This window comes from Ylistrum balloti, unplaced genomic scaffold, assembly GCF_031769215.1.
Source record: "Ylistrum balloti isolate Yb309-2 unplaced genomic scaffold, AGI_CSIRO_Ybal_v1 Utg370790, whole genome shotgun sequence".
Taxonomy (NCBI): domain Eukaryota; kingdom Metazoa; phylum Mollusca; class Bivalvia; order Pectinida; family Pectinidae; genus Ylistrum; species Ylistrum balloti.
The window spans coordinates 1,283,263-1,301,986 of NW_026782461.1; the positions used below are offsets into that span (position 1 = coordinate 1,283,263).

Here is an 18,724-nt window from a genome sequence, read left to right on the forward strand (position 1 = left end):
AGAGTAGAGAGGCATCAAATACAGCTAGTAAAGAGAGAGATCAAATACAGCTAGTGTAGAAAGGCATCAAATACAGAGAGTGTATGGAGACATCAATTACAGCTAGTGTATATAGGCATCAAATACCGCTAGTGTATAGAGGCATCAAATACAGCAAGTTTTGAGAGGCAACAAATACAGCTAGTGTATAGAGGCAACAAATACAGCTTGTGAAGAGAGACATTAAATACAACTAGTGTAAAGAGACATCAAATACAGCAAGTGTAGAAAGGCATCAAATACAGTGAGTGTATAGAGACATCAAATACAGCTAGTGTATATAGGCATCAAATACCGCTAGTGTATAGAGGCATCAAATACAGCAAGTTTTGAGAGGCAACAAATACAGCTAGTGTATAGAGGCAACAAATACAGCTTGTGAAGAGAGACATTAAATACAGAGAGTGTATAGAGACATCAATTACAGCTAGTGTATATAGGCATCAAATACCGCTAGTGTATAGAGACATTAAATACAGCAAGTTTTGAGAGGCAACAAATACAAGTAGTGTATAGAGGCAACAAATACAGCTTGTGAAGAGAGACATTAAATACAACTAGTGTAAAGAGACATCAAATACAGCTAGTGTAGAGAGGCATCAAATACAGCTAGTGTAGAGACATCAAATACAGCTAGTGTAGAGACATCAAATACAGCTAGTGTAGAGACATCAAATACAGCTAATTTAGAGAGACATCAGTATACAGTTAGTGTAGAGACATCAAATACAGCTAGTGTAGAGGGGCATCAAATACAGCTAGTGTAGAGACACCAAATACAGCTAGTGTAGAGACATCAAATACAGCTAGTGTAGAGACATCAAATTACAGCTAATTTAGAGAGACATCAGTATACAGTTAGTGTAGAGAGGTATGAAAACATCTCGTTATCAATGATGATACACATATATGATATGATGTTTTAATGGTAAGATACTAGCAAAGAAAGTTTATATTGCAAACAGATTAATGCGCGTCTACAAATTCAAGCCTGTGAATATTACTATATACAAAATCATGTGTATTAAAACATGGTAGAGATAGTAGAGTTTTGGAAATGTCAACGGCCATCTTTTCAGATGATTCTAAATATCCAAGCCAGATTTTAACAGTATGCATGTAGCGTATTGCATTAATCTCATTGACCACGAGTCGGTTCATTTTAGCACAATAGATGTCTGATAATCATTCTGTGCACCATGTCTGCTTGTTAATAACGAGCGATCATTTCCCATAGAGACCCGAGTAAAGCCTCGTCTGTACCAGCCATACACGAGGCTGTTCAAGAATCCTTGTAGAGGTGCGAAAATAGCCTACAAAATAAATTGTAATCGAGGCAGTCATTTCTGCATTAATGAAGTAATAATTTTTTATGAAGCTATTTTGAAAATGAAATAACGACTGCAAGTAATTTGAAACATTTCCAGCATTGTCTGAATTGGTTTTAGTTAAAGAGACGAAGTAGGGAAAATATTGAAAAATCTATACCTGTAATTTATAGACTGGAGACATGCTGGACATCGAATCGTTGATGAGACAGGACACGGCCAGAATAATGGCTTTAATAAAAAAAAAATATGTGCTTAGTGCACTGGAAGTAACATATTATCAACAAATAGGAAGCCAATATACTTAAAAAAATACTCTCGAAGGTACAGTGCTTATATTTCAAATATGCTTAACTAGTTACAATGAAGGTCAAGTGCCGCAGTCGGTGAATATTGAGAACACAAATGCCAATATGAGACCATGTTTTCAATGTGGATAAACATCTACCAGGTTATTGGTAATATAACCAGGTCTTAAAACATTAACTGTATGAGTGTGAAGAAAGACAAAAGACGTTCGCATTACGCTGAGTTGTGCACCAATGAACACACGATAATAAATTTCCACACTTCAAGGAATAAAAACATGAATTTTCATAAATAGACTATATTTTTACAACAAATATCGCATATTTAGCAGTTATTTATACATGTAGCTCTAAATGAAATATTTAAGTAAGTCAGAAAGTTATTCTGTCTAATTAATGCACGTGCTAAAATACATGTCAATTACAGCAAAAATATTTGAGGCGTGTGTAACGAAAATGGCAGGATTAGTACAGTAATTTCGTCACTTACTCGGTATCCAACATACACAAAAGATAACCTGATACAACAGAGTCTTGGTCCGTATCTTGGATTCCTTTCTTCTTTGCCGTACACCTGGACAACGAATCAACATGACCCCATTAGCTTGTTATCACAAGGTTTATATGTTTCCACCATTTCACTCTTGTTGTTAATAGGTAAAGACAGGTTATTTGAAACCATTTACGATAATCACAGTTTCAAAAGTTAAATATTGGATGGTACGGATTCAATGTTTCGTAAGATGAATTTTGATATTTTATGTCAAACTTAAAAAAAACATAACCCCCTCGTCTCTATCTCTCTCTCTCGTCAATTGAAATTACTCTTACCTTTTAGTGTTGCTAGCTTTGTTACTAAAGAATTTAATCCATAGTAAATTATCTGCAATGAGAGTCATGGCATTTTGATAGTAATGCATTTCTGAACACAAAGTGAGAACAATGATTCAACATTCAATACTGTGTCTGAGGTCTTTATGCTTTTTGACGAATTCATCCAGAGAAACATATCGTATATGATTATAGATAATAGTATCTTTCAGTACAAATTTCAAATAGGATACAGTGAAGACGGATAATTAGACTTCATAATGCAGCTGTTTCGTCCATTTAAGAGCTCTTGAATGGTGCTAGAAGCTTCAGGAAACTGATATAAATAGACTATTGTAAAACATGTTAACACATGTTACAGATGGGGAGAAGCAATTACCTTAAAATTCAATAATTTTTGTAATTTTTGATTGTGATCTTCTTCAGAAGAACTATGAAATCGTGGCATGCGGACAAACCTAGGAGACTAAGTTCGCCCAACAGAATGTATTAAAATTAAGTTGTATTGATAAAAACAAAAACAAAAAATCTGATGTATGTACTCCTTATGTTAAGTATCTCCTTAACCACAGTACATATCATTACACGTAACACATCGACTAGAATTGTACAGCCTGACAGGATGTTTGCAAAGCGTGATAAACAAATGTCGATATAGATTAGTTGGAACACTACGTGATACAGAAGTAGCATTTGACTTCAAATGTTCGTGTTATTTACACATAATGCGAAATTTGGCAATTAACAGATTCTATCATTTGAGAATGAAAATACCTCGCTCTGATGAAAAAGTCAACTTACAGCGTCGATACATATCACAAATATTAATGTGCTTAAGATAAGGATAGAGTGAAGGTATTCCCACATGTGTCCATCTTCAAAGCATTGCTATAAAACAACATGAAATAAATACGGTTAGTAACAAATGATTGTCAAATCACACAATAAACAGAATCGAATGTCATCTGATCTCTTTGTAACTACTTTTTATAAAGTATTTCTCACCCGTTCTTGCTCAGGATATATATGGAACATTGGAAACCACCTGTAACAAGATCAGGATCATTAAGGTGAATACAGGATAAAACAGTGGGGTTAAGAAGATAAATTCCAAAATCAAAGATAGTGAAAAATTACCACACGATGGAACAACAATATATATATACAACAATCAGCCGAGCTATTAAGAACATACATCATGACCTGTACAGCAACAAGCAGACCTAGTGAGAAATTTTTATAATGTCTAATGCACCATTAATTAAGCCGATCTATTGAGAACATGCATCATGTTTATTGCTTTCGTGAAAATGCAATGATATCTAATGGAAGTGAGTAAACTTGCAGTCAAGTAAAAATACAAACCAGTCATATTGAGAAGTGCAATTTGTTTTAAAGTGCTTTTGTGTGTCCATGACGATACCACCAGCTACTGGTACAATCCTAAAACAGTTCAGATATCAATGTTGAAAGATTCAGTACATATCGTTTTAAACATTTAAACCTGTAAAGTTTTCCATTGCAATTTAAGGACAAATTGAATTACTTTATGAAATCTTTAACATAGACGATAAAAGCAGAGGTAATTTCACAGCTAAAATCACTGATACAGAAACATCAAACACTTCACATGTGGATATTTTGGCATGAATTTTAATTTCCGTTTAGCAAACTTATTCACACGTGTGTTTATTTGTTTATTTATATCACACGTGTGTTTATTTGTTTATTTATATCACACGTGTGTTTATTTGTTTATTTATATCACGCGCGTGTTTGTTTATTTATATCACACGTGTGTTTATTTGTTTATTTATAATAAACTGCTTCATAATTAACGGTCTACGTCGAATAGTATGACATGTTCCACGGCCTCTTAATGCTCTTCAAAAGTATTTCAGTTGAATGAGGAATAGATAGATAGTTTATTCCATGGTGTTTAATTATGCAACAACAAGAGGCCCATAGGGCCAGTATAGCTCACATGGCTTTGTTTGGGTGAAAATGATTCATCTAAACGAAAGGAGAAGAAATTCTAAATACCCAAGTACACAACGCACACTGGATTGATGTACATCCATTTTTACATTCGGTACCAATCCCTTGTTCAAATTTTCATGCTACAGACCAAATATGGACAGTATCCTGCCATTTCTACAGCAAAAAAAGGACATTAAAGAGTTTGCTCTATTTCCAGTATCATGGGTTCTGTGACTCTCTTCCTAAAAGAACGAGATTCGCAGTGTATACAAAATTGATCGTCCTTCACCCAAGGAAACCTAAGTTGGATTGTAAATAATTTGCTCTTTCCCCCCTTCATCTAAGAATTCTTCAGACCAAAACTGGGCAAGATCCTACAAGAGGAGGTCGAAATTTGATCAAGGAATAAGAAATTCATGCAAAATTTTAACAAAAGGAGGAGAGAGATTTTAAAGGGGGAAAAAAATTAAATCCCTTTTTGGGCCTCGCCCCTCGGGCCCCATACCCAGCAATTATACAAAATTCGTTCATGACTAGTAACGATCTGTAGAAAAAGTTCGCGGATGAATGACGAATCCCGCGGTATCACTTAAACTCACCAGTCCTTCCGACCAGGTGAGATAAACACGACTTTCATATCGACTATCAGTTATATTCCTGACAAAATAGCTACTTACTACTATTAAAAACGTGTAATAAATCTCCTTTACCAATCTTTGATCAAAATTTTGTGAATGTCCAACTTTGATGTTGAAATCATGCATTCATTGATTCATTTTCAAAGTTATTCTGAACCTTTGTTAAGTGTTCTTATAAGAAGTAAAACACATAAATATTGGCACATCTGTATATTTATGTCCAGGTTAAGTATAGCTTCGTCTGAATCAATTAAACATTTATTAATATTTTTAGAGCTATATTTTCTAATTCGACCACACAACCATTAAAATATTTAATGTATAGTTTTCTTACTCACCATGAAAATCCATATAGGATGAATATATATGGAGTACTGACGGAATTCTGTAAAAACAAACAAGCAATTAGCCTTAGATAATATTTCTGTAGAAGAATAAATATGTTGTGATGAAAAAACCTTAAGAAACCGAGAATACGATGCTATTCATGAAGTAAAAGATAAGAAGTAATTAATATTCTTTTATCCTTAATAAGAAAGCACATTAAAGCTACAAATTTCTCAGTATAGCGAATATATGCCAAACAAGTTTAACATTTTTAAATGTATCGAAAAGTTAGGGAATTGCATTCATGTGCAATACAAGTTTAACCATACACATTTAACTTATACGATACCTTGTTATGAACACTGTAGTTTTCCATTCCTAATATTACCTAAAAAAAAATAGCACATTGAGTACATAATAACGCCATAACAGAAAACATTCATTATTTTATTTGGAAAAAGACACAGATGTAGAATTCAAATAATCACTTATTTTCTGTATTGGCAACTGAAAATGTTTTACGGAACTGTACCTCTGTCAGCCTCATCTGGGAACGGAATTTGAGCCAGAGTCTCAGGAATGCTTCTATAGCATACGTCATAGTCAGAAGGTATGTAGTCATGAAAAATCCCTGAAAATATATACATGTATTACTACTGCACTCATGAAATTGTGTATAGTTTCACAAGCTGATCTTAGACAAGAGCAAAAAGAAAATACCGACATATCAACATATGTAATACTTATTCAAGTTTAAAAGCGGTCAAACGAAGTTGAAATATGGTCAGAAGAACTGGAAATGATCGACGATAGTAAGCGTAACTCCTGGTGTATCGAGGATGGTTCCAAAGATACAGAGGGCGATAGTGATCGTCACCCCTGCTGTATCAAGGATGGTTCCTGGAGTACAAAGAGCGATAGTAAGCGTAACTCCTGGTGTATCGAGGATGGTTCCAAAGATACAGAGGGCGATAGTGATCGTCACCCCTGCTGTATCGAGGTTGGTTCCTGGAGTACAAAGAGCGATAGTTCGCGTAACTCCTAGTGTATCGAGGATGGTTCAAGAGGTAGATAGAGCGATCGCGAGCGTAACCCCTTTAGTATCGCGACAGTAAGCATAACCCCTGGAATATCGATGATACCCTATGAGATCGAGGATGTGTTGATTAATACACGCTCAAGGTTCATTATTATAAAATTTAATTTTCCTAATGCCTCTCGTTTCTACACAATCACATCATTATCCCCTAGCATTCTAAATACAAGGTTTGTTTCCGCTTCAATTTTATTTCTGTAGGCAATGGTGGTCACAGCGATATGTAGTTTCGATTAGTGTATCATTGGCACAAGGCTGTTAGTTAACACAGTAACCTCTGTCCTCGATAATGCATTATCTTCTGTAGGTGTCGGTTCCCTTTTTCTCACTGATGAACATTTGTTTTCTAGAATTCTGTTTTGTGTGGGTGATAGAACATTTGTTTTCTAGAATTCTGTATTGTGTGTGTGATAGAACATTTGTTTTCTAGAATTCTGTATTGTGTGGGTGATAGAACATTTGTTTTCTAGAATTCTGTATTGTGTGTGTGATAGAACATAGAATTCATTGTGTGGGTGATAGAACATTTGTTTTCTAGAATTCTGTTTTGTGTGTGTGATAGAACATTTGTTTTTCCATATGTTTATCAAATGTATACATTACCAACGTTAGTCCTGCGACGTATTTACTAGCGGTCTGATAGCTGTCAGTACTGAGGGCTGCTATGGACGTCCCCATTTGTAAGCAGGAGGTAATTACATCAGCCAAAGACAGGTGGATCAGAGGCAGAACCTGTAAGGTTACCCATAAGATTTGTTACCAATAAGATCTGTTACCCATTTGATATGTAACCCATAAAATATGTTACCCATAAGATCTGTAACCCATAAGATATGTTACCCATAAGATCTGTTAATGCACTTTAAAAATTGTCACTGCTAACAGTTGCTACATTAACGTTGAGATATTTTCGTTTCGTATACTGACTTTTCCCAACCTCCTGATTTGAAATTTGTAGCTTACAATGTGTTGATAAAGATCTTCTTATATTTTACCAGCTAATATGTATACTCCGTATTTTTTGGTTTTTTCTCCCATCAAGATTGCATTCGTCTAAAATCGGACTACGTATTTAAGATAAGTTTTTTTCGGAACATTTTATTTATGTTGGTTATGTCAATAGAATAGAAGTTTTCATAACACAAGGAGAATGTTTAAGTTTGACGTTTCTTTGACAACACTGGCACCTTCATCAGACAAATGACCAGCGTGAAGCGTATTAGAACTGATGTATGGAGTTTACGTGTGAGAGAGGAGTGCCAATGTACACTAAAGTAGGAAATAGGGTGACGAGATGGTAAAAAGATTAGAAAAAAACAGTTCACAAGATGGAAACAATGTACTGTAGTTGATTCGGCCTCGTTACTTATCCAAAAAGATGAGGAACTAATTTCACATGACGTTGTGTTCGAGATACCATCCATCAGCAACGGTTTGATACAGCCATGGTTAGCTCAATTTCATTTCCAATTGTGGCAATTTGGGGCACTTGGAAAACAGGCGTAAGTAGCTAGCCTCGGGCCAAAAAGAAAGCCTGATCTGTGGAAACGATATGTCAGAAATAATCAAGAAAGGGTAATAAAATGATTTGGTTGTACAAATCAATACCATATATACCACCAATAACATCAAAAACCCTAGCCATTCTTTCTGGCAAAGAATGTTTATAGTAAAGACACACACGGACCAATACCTCAACTTCCGATCGTACCCCTTCTTAAACCAGCAGTTGTGCGTTGCGCGAACTATTCTCATCAGATGTGATACTAATGTCACAGAAGAACAAATTCACATCCATAGCGCCGAGAAAACATGTGGTTACCATGGATGGGCAATCCAGAGAATTAACAAAGAATTTTGGACGGGCAAAAGAAATATCAAGAGACCAAACGCCAGGAAAATGGGCAAAAAGAAAGTACAGGTAGTCATCCCTTGCATCAAAAACCTGTCAGAAATCATGATATTGCAACAGCCATCAAACTCACAAGACTCTCCGATGTATCCTAGTCCATCCTAAAGACCCAAAGAGAACGTCGCAGAATGCGTATATAAAATCGGATGCAATATCTGCGACGCATTGTATATCAGGAGTCTGATTTATTGAATATCAGAAAGATGCGGAATCACAAGAAGTTTCACTTTCACCGGATCAGAGCGAAGGCAATCTCGGTCGTGGAGAAAACAGAAAGTGGCACTTACAACTCATTCCGCGCAGCAAATGAGTATAATTCCAAAATAATCGATGATGTCTGGTCAAGGTCATCTGGAAACGACGCAGCAGATCACTAATAAACAGCGACGAGGGGGCCACAGACTTCGCATATCTAAGACCGAGTTGCTATCTTGTGTACGTTTTCACATCTCGTCACAATGTTTTTGATCTTGGCGTAAAAAGGATTACAGAACAGCCGAAAACGTTGGTTGATTCCGTTCCATACTCTGGATACACTTCTCCTGTCATTTGTCTGATGAAGGTGACGTTGGTGTCATAGCTCACAGTTTAATCTCCTATTGGTTGTGTTAAAAGTACTTCTGTTCTATGATACGTTTCTATTTGGATTTTCTCCAAAATTTTATTCGTATAATTTTATATTTTTTTCTGGTGTAACATCCTCGAAATAGTACCATGTACTAACCTCTGGACTGCGAACTTTACGTTTGTAGATGGAAAACAATATGATAGACAGTGCTCCTATGACACTGAAACATAAAATGACATCTGAGCATGTTACAGGATAAAGAGGTGAATGCTGTGGTTGTATTACGGATATCTTACAATATTGTATCAAATATTGACACTACCACAAATAACCTGAAAATCCATATCAGTGTTTCAGATGTCAAAACGTATATATAGATTCCATAGAAGGGTTTATCAATTGTAACTACTATACTCTACCTGTTTACCGACCTGAGAGCTTAGTAGAACATTTGTGATTATAATCATTATAACGGGTAAGGTGTATATCAACACTAACCTCATTGTAGTGAAACTATCATTGCCATACGGTACATATTACACCAATAAATAGATAAATGAACATCGTTCTACTGACCTTAATGACGATGAAACAATATTCAATGTCGCAACCACCCTCAACTGCAATGAAAATGAAATAAAATAAATTGCATTGTACTTATCTGGTGAGTTTAAGACAGAACGTTGTATATATCTGGTGAGTTTAAGACAAAACGTTGTATATATCTGGTGAGTTTAAGATAGAACATTGTACATATCTGGTGAGTTTAAGACAGAACGTTGTATATATCTGGTGAGTTTAAGACAGAACGTTGTATATATCTGGTGAGTTTAAGACAGAACGTCGTATATATCTGGTGAGTTTAAGACAAAACGTTGTATATATCTGGTGAGTTTAAGACAGAACGTTGTATATATCTGGTGAGTTTAAGACAGAACGTCGTATATATTTGGTGAGTTTAAGACAAAACGTTGTATATATCTGGTGAGTTTAAGACAGAACGTCATACATATCTGGTGAGTTTAAGACAGAACGTCATACATATCTGGTGAGTTTAAGATAGAACATTGTACATATCTGGTGAGTTTAAGATAGAACATTGTATATATCTGGTGAGTTTAAGACAGAACGTTGTATATATCTGGTGAGTTTAAGACAAAACGTTGTATATATCTGGTGAGTTTAAGATAGAACATTGTACATATCTGGTGAGTTTAAGACAGAACGTTGTATATATCTGGTGAGTTTAAGACAGAACGTTGTATATATCTGGTGAGTTTAAGACAGAACGTCGTATATATCTGGTGAGTTTAAGACAGAACGTTGTACATATCTGGTGAGTTTAAGACAGAACGTCATACATATCTGGTGAGTTTAAGATAGAACGTTGTATATATCTGGTGAGTTTAAGATAGAACGTTGTACATATCTGGTGAGTTTAAGATAGAACGTTGTATATATCTGGTGAGTTTAAGACAGAACGTTGTATATATCTGGTGAGTTTAAGATAGAACGTTGTATATATCTGGTGAGTTTAAGACAGAACGTTGTATATATCTGGTGAGTTTAAGACAGAACGTCGTACATATCTGGTGAGTTTAAGACAGAACGTTGTACATATCTGGTGAGTTTAAGACAGAACGTTGTATATATCTGGTGAGTTTAAGACAGAACGTTGTACATATCTGGTGAGTTTAAGACAGAACGTTGTATATATCTGGTGAGTTTAAGACAGAACGTCATACATATCTGGTGAGTTTAAGATAGAACATTGTACATATCTGGTGAGTTTTAGACAGAACGTCGTACATATCTGGTGAGTTTAAGATAGAACGTCGTACATATCTGGTGAGTTTAAGATAGAACATTGTACATATCTGGTGAGTTTAAGTTAGAACGTTGTATATATCTGGTGAGTTTAAGACAGAACGTTGTATATATCTGGTGAGTTTAAGATAGAACGTTGTACATATCTGGTGAGTTTAAGATAGAACGTTGTACATATCTGGTGAGTTTAAGACAGAACGTCGTATATATCTGGTGAGTTTAAGACAGAACGTCGTACATATCTGGTGAGTTTAAGATAGAACGTTGTACATATCTGGTGAGTTTAAGATAGAACGTCGTACATATCTGGTGAGTTTAAGATAGAATGTTGTCCATATCTAGTGAGTTTATATCAAAATGAAATAAAAATGCTATGGTATTACGTTTGAATTTGAGTTCTATTCAGTTATGCCTTACTTTCGGTCAAACATGACTTTCATTAACCCTTTAACATATTTTTGCAGCATAATTATGCACTAACTTCGAATTTCGTTTCAGGATAAGCTATATATAGAGAGAATACATAAAACTGTATTTTGGCGAGGTCAAGAAAGATAACTTTTGTCTCCCGAGCCAAAATGCAGCTTATATTTTAATACTTACCATGTATTTTATTTATCCTGCAGCATTAATTGCTAATCAGGCTATCAAAACTTCAACATTTTATTGTTCATTCCTTCTTTACCTGTCGTTGACGTTAGACTGAATTTTGCCTCGTGACGTACGCCAAAATAATTGCTCCGCACAGAAATGTAGTTCCAAACTTCAACGGATACGACTATGATTTTATGAGTTTTCGTAAATAAACTTGTACATTACTTGGCAACATATAAAACAACTTATTTCAATAGTTATTTATATTGTTAAACGTATTCTTTTTTCAGTAAATTAAGAAATCAATACTGTCGAATTTACGCATGTGCCAAAATACTGCTGTTTCTTGTCACTGCCGAATACAGCAAAACTATATGTGGCAGGTGTATTCCGACCATGGCAGTGCCAGTTACAGGATAAGGATATAGGCTTCACCAGGTTCCTCGACAATGTCTTCAAACGTTAATTTTTTTATTGACCATGTCAAATGTCCATACATTCAGTGATAACTTAACTTTGTGGTTTTTTCTGTATCACAACTCAATATTTACTGAAAGTATGTAATGTAAGTAGATCTGAAATATTCTGTATATCGTATATCCAATATATAAGAAACAGAAATGAGCAATATAATCGTTGCCCTACAAACGACACTGTGGTAGAGGCTGGGACAGTATGAAGTAAAATTTCAAGGGGAAATTTTGCATTTTCTCTGGAATTGAGATCCATGCTTCCTGTTTCATATGTGTATTTTTGAGATTCAAGATACACACAGGCATAATTTAAAATATTACGTTGATAAAAATAACAGATGGTTAATGTACGTATATGTAATAGTGAAAAATTGAATAATTACGGAGGAGTGGTGGTTTTGACATATTCTTGCGAGATATGCAGGTAGATGTTTTCGATATTCTTTGTAGATTCAGTTATGTTTATTTCGTTCACTTTGGTCGACCAAGACTTACATAGCGGATGTAGCCGAAGAAGAAGTTCTAAGCAGTTTATCCTTTCGGGACACCTTGTTCTTATTCTTTGAATTTCTTTAAGATATTCGTGCAAATATTTCTTCAGGTCGTATTTTACTCTCATTTCTTCGATTTTGGATTTGAACAAAGTAACACTACAATTTTGATTTGGTCATCTCATAAGAAGTTATCATTTATTTGTTTCCATATAATGAGAGGACAAAGATTTAAATAATTCACATCGCTTTCTCACATTTTGTTGATCCTAATCAACACAGTGAGAATAACGATAGTATTCAGTGGTATAAGTATAATTTATTCTATAATTAGTAACACAGGTATCATATTACAAACATATACACCTGAAACGAAGCTTAAAACACTTATTATTTTCCTGACTTAATGGTTGTATTTACCTCGGTATCCCAGCCGGAGATCTTGTCCGTCATTCCTGTCGTATTTTGTTAATCACATATGGCTACGAGTGTCGATTTTAAATCCACTACTTTACCGATATACGTAAACAAATGACTGGAAATGTCATTATTTTTCATAGTTATTAACCTTCCGTCTGTGCGTTTGTTTTCACAAAAATTAAAACAATTGAAAACGTTTGGTCCAATAGATAGCATTGTATTGATAAATGTGATATGGTATTTGTGTTACACTACTTCCTACAAGATAACAGGACTAGACCTGCAGTCATACTGCACTGGTATATAGGTATGATGACGAGTCGCGTGAGCTATATATAATCTGCACAGTGTTTATTTATACATCTGTAATTTGAAGATTTCTAACACGGAAGTACGTTTTCTGATTCTACTTCATCATATATTCTTCACGTGTCTTTGAAATGTTCAAGATATAATAACCTTACGGAAAATGTATTTCTGTGGGTTACTGTGGGTAACATCACCTTATATAAATAATACTTGTGTCTAATGATGATATCCAGTTACAAACACTAGACTGGACTTACATACCCATGCTTTTATGGTATCTGCTGTACATAGCAGTTAGCTATATAGACGGACGGTGTGTATAAATCCCTGATAGCATGAATGACCGTGTTCATAATTTCTAAGAGAAGAAAAAATATCGATACCATTCTATGGTAATGGTGACAAGGGTTGTAATTCCTGACATGAGAAAACTGGACGTAATTTTTTTTAAATTGTGTATATATATATATAAAAAAAAACTTAGATAAAACTGGAAAACACGTGTTTTCTGGACATGGAGAATTTACCATATTTTCACTATATATATTTCTGATCAATGAAGTAATAGCAACATTACGGACAAGTGAATTGTCAAATTTTCGAGGCAACCTGCCCCTTTATCAAGACACAAATATTACAAGAATTACATCACATACATAGAACATAAAACAAATGCAAAGTTATAAATCTAAATCGAGAGCGGTGGTGTAAATTTAGGTGTCTCGATAATCCCTTCTGTCGATGGACGCCGAAGGCCCTTTATAGCGGACCAAAAAAACCATCACAAGTAGTTGTATGTACGATAGTGATTAAAATATCAAAAATATTTTACATAAATATAGGATATGTTTTGCACTCTTAAAAACTCTAGATATATGATCAAGTGACCGTTAATTTTATCTACACATACATTACCTTTAAAGAATGTTTTATCTTTCTAACGAATGTTTGATAAACGAGATTGACCGAGCATTTGATAAGTTATGAATTCGGAACTATATGTAGAAATGGCAAGGTAGACATTTCACTGCCAGGTTGAAACACGCCCCATCATATATCGTATATTATTATTTATGACACAAAATATAAAAAAAAAACTTTACAAAAAGCTGCCAAGTTAACAAATATAAGCCATTTTGCGATAGCGTAGAAAGCCATGTCAGAAGCATATATATAGGAGATCGGGTATGTTGCAAGAATTATCTTTATTCGTGGTATATGAGTTGCAAAAGACACAATTGCCATTATGGTCTTGACGTGTACGTATAATAAATAGTGTTCCGAATCACATACGAGCATTCGGTGAACACAAAAACAAGATAAAAGCACCGAATACATCGTATGAGCAATTTGAGCCCGGAATATGATATTCCTGGGGAAAATTACGACTTGCTTTGTTTGAGATTTGAGTTAGTCAATCACCAACTTACACTGCCTGGACAGTTTCTATTTCAAGTTATCCCAATCAGTTCTTTTCCTACTGAAACTGATCTGGACATGCCGTTGCCATCGGTGCAATTGGTAGTAATTGAAATGAAGCCAAATAGTTGTTAGTTTTTATTTGCCGTGTTGTTCACCTGGATTTGTTGCACATATTTGCTCTTTGCGGTATTTATGAAACAATATTGGGATTTTAATTCGGAAGGTCTCGGCCTTTTTCAGAAACAGGAAGTGACGTTTGCTATAGCAACAAAACTTGGTTACGATTATTTATCCCTGTTTGTGCAGCAAATAGATTCATCTCGGTAGTATACCATTCACTACAAACCATGGCTGCTAATCAAGAAACAGAGGTAATTATAATATGTTCAAGACGATTTTTTATCTATAATATCCCTCGATCGATTACGATTTTCGATTACAACAGATGTTTGGGTTCGGGAAGTCACTTGGAAGTCTTCTATTTAGAGGGCAGTGTATAATTGTATTTTGAACATTATAAACGAATCCGATTTCCTTATGGTAAGTGAGGTTATAATTCCATACGTCCGATTCAATCGGTTTTCGGCATAAGAACTGAAACACTGATAATTCTGAATGAAACGTATGTAAGCGTACAACAGTCTATAAAGTATACCATAGGTACCAGCCTCGTCTGTCAATGTACTAGTAAGTACGAGTGTATTGACAGACGAGGCTGGTACCCGTGGGCTTACTTGTTAATTCAGATGTTTTTAAACCTTACCAGTATTTAGATTATGAACGATAGATGTACAATCTAATTACTGTCAGACCCAGGCTCTTGTGATTGTTATGATTCTTAATTTAAGTGCATTGTACAAATTCTTTAGTCTATATTTTGTTGATTTGGAGGTTGAAGTGGTAAAAATGGGACCAGGTGGCGTACCAGAGGGATCAAAGACTGCTGAATTCTACAGAACCGACAATATCCCTACACGTTTTGATAACCCAGGTTTGTTGGCAATCATTTCACAATATTGGGCATATTTTGAAAGTTTATAAATTATAAATTACACATATAAACATAAATGGATTTGTGTTATTCCCTCTCTTAGCTCACTGACTCAAATTATTTGGTTAAACATTTGATTGATTAAAGTGAAAACAAAAGTTATGATTATGCACATTGAGTAATATATCCAAATAACATCGAATGAACACTTGATTTATCATTTGATTGAAATAGTGTAAGTGTTTACAGTGTATATAAAAGAAAACTATATAGTTGCATACTAATAAAATAAAAATTAAAAAAAAAAAAAATTTTATTCGGAATATTTATGTTTTGAGACCCAATTTGCAATCTAAAAAACGTAGGTGTGTTTTCATATTGAAATCTGTCCTTATCCTATTAGCATTCATGTGTCCATGAATGTCAACTGAAAGCAGTTCAATATTTATCATTTTTTATTTTCCTCCTGGTCTAATAAGGCAGCACATCCTCATTTTGTTTAATTGCAATATTCATGTGCAATAATACACCACTGACTTTGGTAATTAGGTTTTTTCGTTGTGGCAGTGTGCCATATAGTAGTAAATATATCATTATAAATATATTTGTAACAGGATTTTACATGTTGTTATAATTGATGTTCACAGTATGTATTTCTAAATTATGAAATGCTTTTGTAAGTTTATGTATTATTTAATATTAATCCAGTGCAAGAAACATGGCTTTTACATGTGTATATCATCTCCCTTTACTTCAGACTGGTTCCAGGGCTACGGAGGTAAAGACCAACATCCCATGTACAGAACCACATCATGTACATATGGAGCCAAACCACCATCAGTTCACACTATGCCAACTACCTTTCACTGCAGATCACAAAAGTTCTCTGAGGTATATACAAAAATCTTCAAATCTAACATCAAATCTGATAGAACATATTTCTTTCTGGAAGGTTTTTGTCTCTATATTTTGGAAAAACATTTTTGGCACATTCTGCTTTTAATACTACAAATACTTTATGAAATTAATTGATGGTTTACTATACATACTTCAAAAAATAATCTTTTGGAAGCTATTACAATTCTGAACATTTCATCTGGCCATTGGCCCTTGTATCAGAATTGGGACAATATCAATTTCTGGTTCATTTCTGTTGAAATTGGCAGCAAATGATATTGCTAGTGGTCCTGTAATAAGCCCACCTCATAATTTGCATCACCTTTTTTGTGGTTGATCCCGTAGACTTACAGTGAGGTCAACATTAACTTTAATGGTTTTCTATTCTCTGTTGGAGACTTATGTAGGAATAACATTGTCGAAATGTAGCGGTTTCTGTCAAACAATTGTTACATTCCAGTTTTTCTGATATAGTAATTCATTAAAATGTCTACATTTTTTATCTTGCAGCAACTTGGGAAATGTGGAATGTACAGAAACCATTCTCTCAACACTGCCCTGGATATAAGTCGTGTTTAATCTTACCCTTATAACAACACAAACACTTTCAATTGAAACTGATATGGATGTGATACATTAAAACTACATATTGGATTAAAAAAAATTAGGAATTCAAATTTCAGATTATTGAAAAACTAAAAAGTTTATAAAAACCGTAGATTTAATTAGAGAGAAGATTGTAGATACTTTACCTGACATCAAAATGAAAGCACAGGTTTGTTGAGGTTTAAAGTTGTTCTTCACCTTTGTTATTGTGTACATGGCTGTATATGAGAAATGTAAGTTAGTGTCAGGTGGATGGAGGCTAGATTCTCTAGCTCTGAAGTAAAACTCTATAATAACAGAATATTCAGGAGGATTGAACTCAAGTTAGATTGTTTTGAATATTAAATACAGTTCTACTAATGCTTGTTGGTGTAAATATCTGTAGAAATGGAAAACATGAAAGAAACAGTATGAGTTGTACAGTTTTAAATCAGAAATAAAGAATTGTGGTCTGAATGACAGGATTTTGTTAAATTTGTGACAAAAATATTTATTATCGTCATTTCTGTTTTAATTTGTACATAATCAATCTATACAGATTTGTTTATCTGATGTGAAAGTTTTTATCATGCAATTGATGAATAAACATATTTGTGGAAGTCTGCTTTGATATAGTTATATATATATATATATTACAAATGGGTGGGGGTGGGGGCAATTTTCAATACACTCTGTGTTTGCCTGTAAAAATATGTAGATGCAATGTTCTACCGGTGGCTTTGCTAATTGTTGTATAGATACACAAGTGTTCAATAATAAATGTTTAATTGCTGTTTTGATTGCTTACAAAGAGTTTTCGAATATTAATGCTTTGCAAAACATTATTGATCTTTATGTCATTGCTTATGTATAGATTTGGTAGATACAAACAGAGGAAGAACAAGATTATTTACCCTTCATTTTATAAAATTCTTCCGTTACATTTGTTAATTTTTTTGGTTTATCACCCAGCCAGGGTCATTTTAAGTTGGGATCTCCTTTTAGTAGCTGGTGGCTACCTCACTGAACAACATAAAGGAGGTCCATTTCATACCATCCAGAGAAATTATGTTCAATTATTTTGCCAAAGGACACAACTGCGTAAGCACAGACAAATCTGCTTAATTCTCAACTTTCAGAGAATCACAAGCCAGTCTGAGTAGTGAGTGAGGTACCACAGTACCTGAGACCGGAGGTTTCATGTACTGAAGCAATGCACTGCTGTAACCGACAGCTATCATAGCCCCTCCCAGTCACATTTCTCAAGAGCTTATCTTAGACATTTTTTAAAATTCATATCCTGGTTACAATTTGGTTATGTAAGAACATTTAAGAGTACATTTTATGATATGATTATTTACAATGACATTTGAACTCTTTTATTTGAAGAATAAAAATGTCTATAATCTAACTTAGCAGTATTACATTTTAGAAATGCTTTTCTTGTGATCTTAATGAGTTTTTGAGGCAGCAGAATATCAAAATGTAGTGAAGATGGGTCAATCTATAAACAATGTTTTTTTTGTTTTTTTTTTTTGTGATACTACACTTAGTGATATTGTAAAATACTTGCCAAAGACATTACTAGTAATATCTTTTTGTGTTTTTTTTTTTTTTTTTTTGTGTTTTTTTTTTTTTTTTTTTTTTTTTTTTTTTTTTTTTTTTTTTTTTTTTTTTTTTTTTTTTTT

At 34.1% G+C, this 18,724-nt stretch overlaps 1 protein-coding gene across 1 annotated transcript; it reads left to right on the forward strand.

Annotated features, from left to right (window-relative positions):
- Positions 1 to 14,862: 14,862 nt before the first annotated feature.
- Positions 14,863 to 17,513, forward strand: LOC132558454 (piercer of microtubule wall 1 protein-like). The gene is made up of 4 exons (XM_060223027.1): positions 14,863 to 14,934; positions 15,455 to 15,554; positions 16,312 to 16,445; positions 16,962 to 17,513. Exons 1-4 carry the CDS (start codon positions 14,911 to 14,913, stop codon positions 17,028 to 17,030), a joined length of 327 nt encoding a protein of 108 aa, XP_060079010.1. The 5' UTR covers positions 14,863 to 14,910; the 3' UTR covers positions 17,031 to 17,513.
- Positions 17,514 to 18,724: the final 1,211 nt, after the last annotated feature.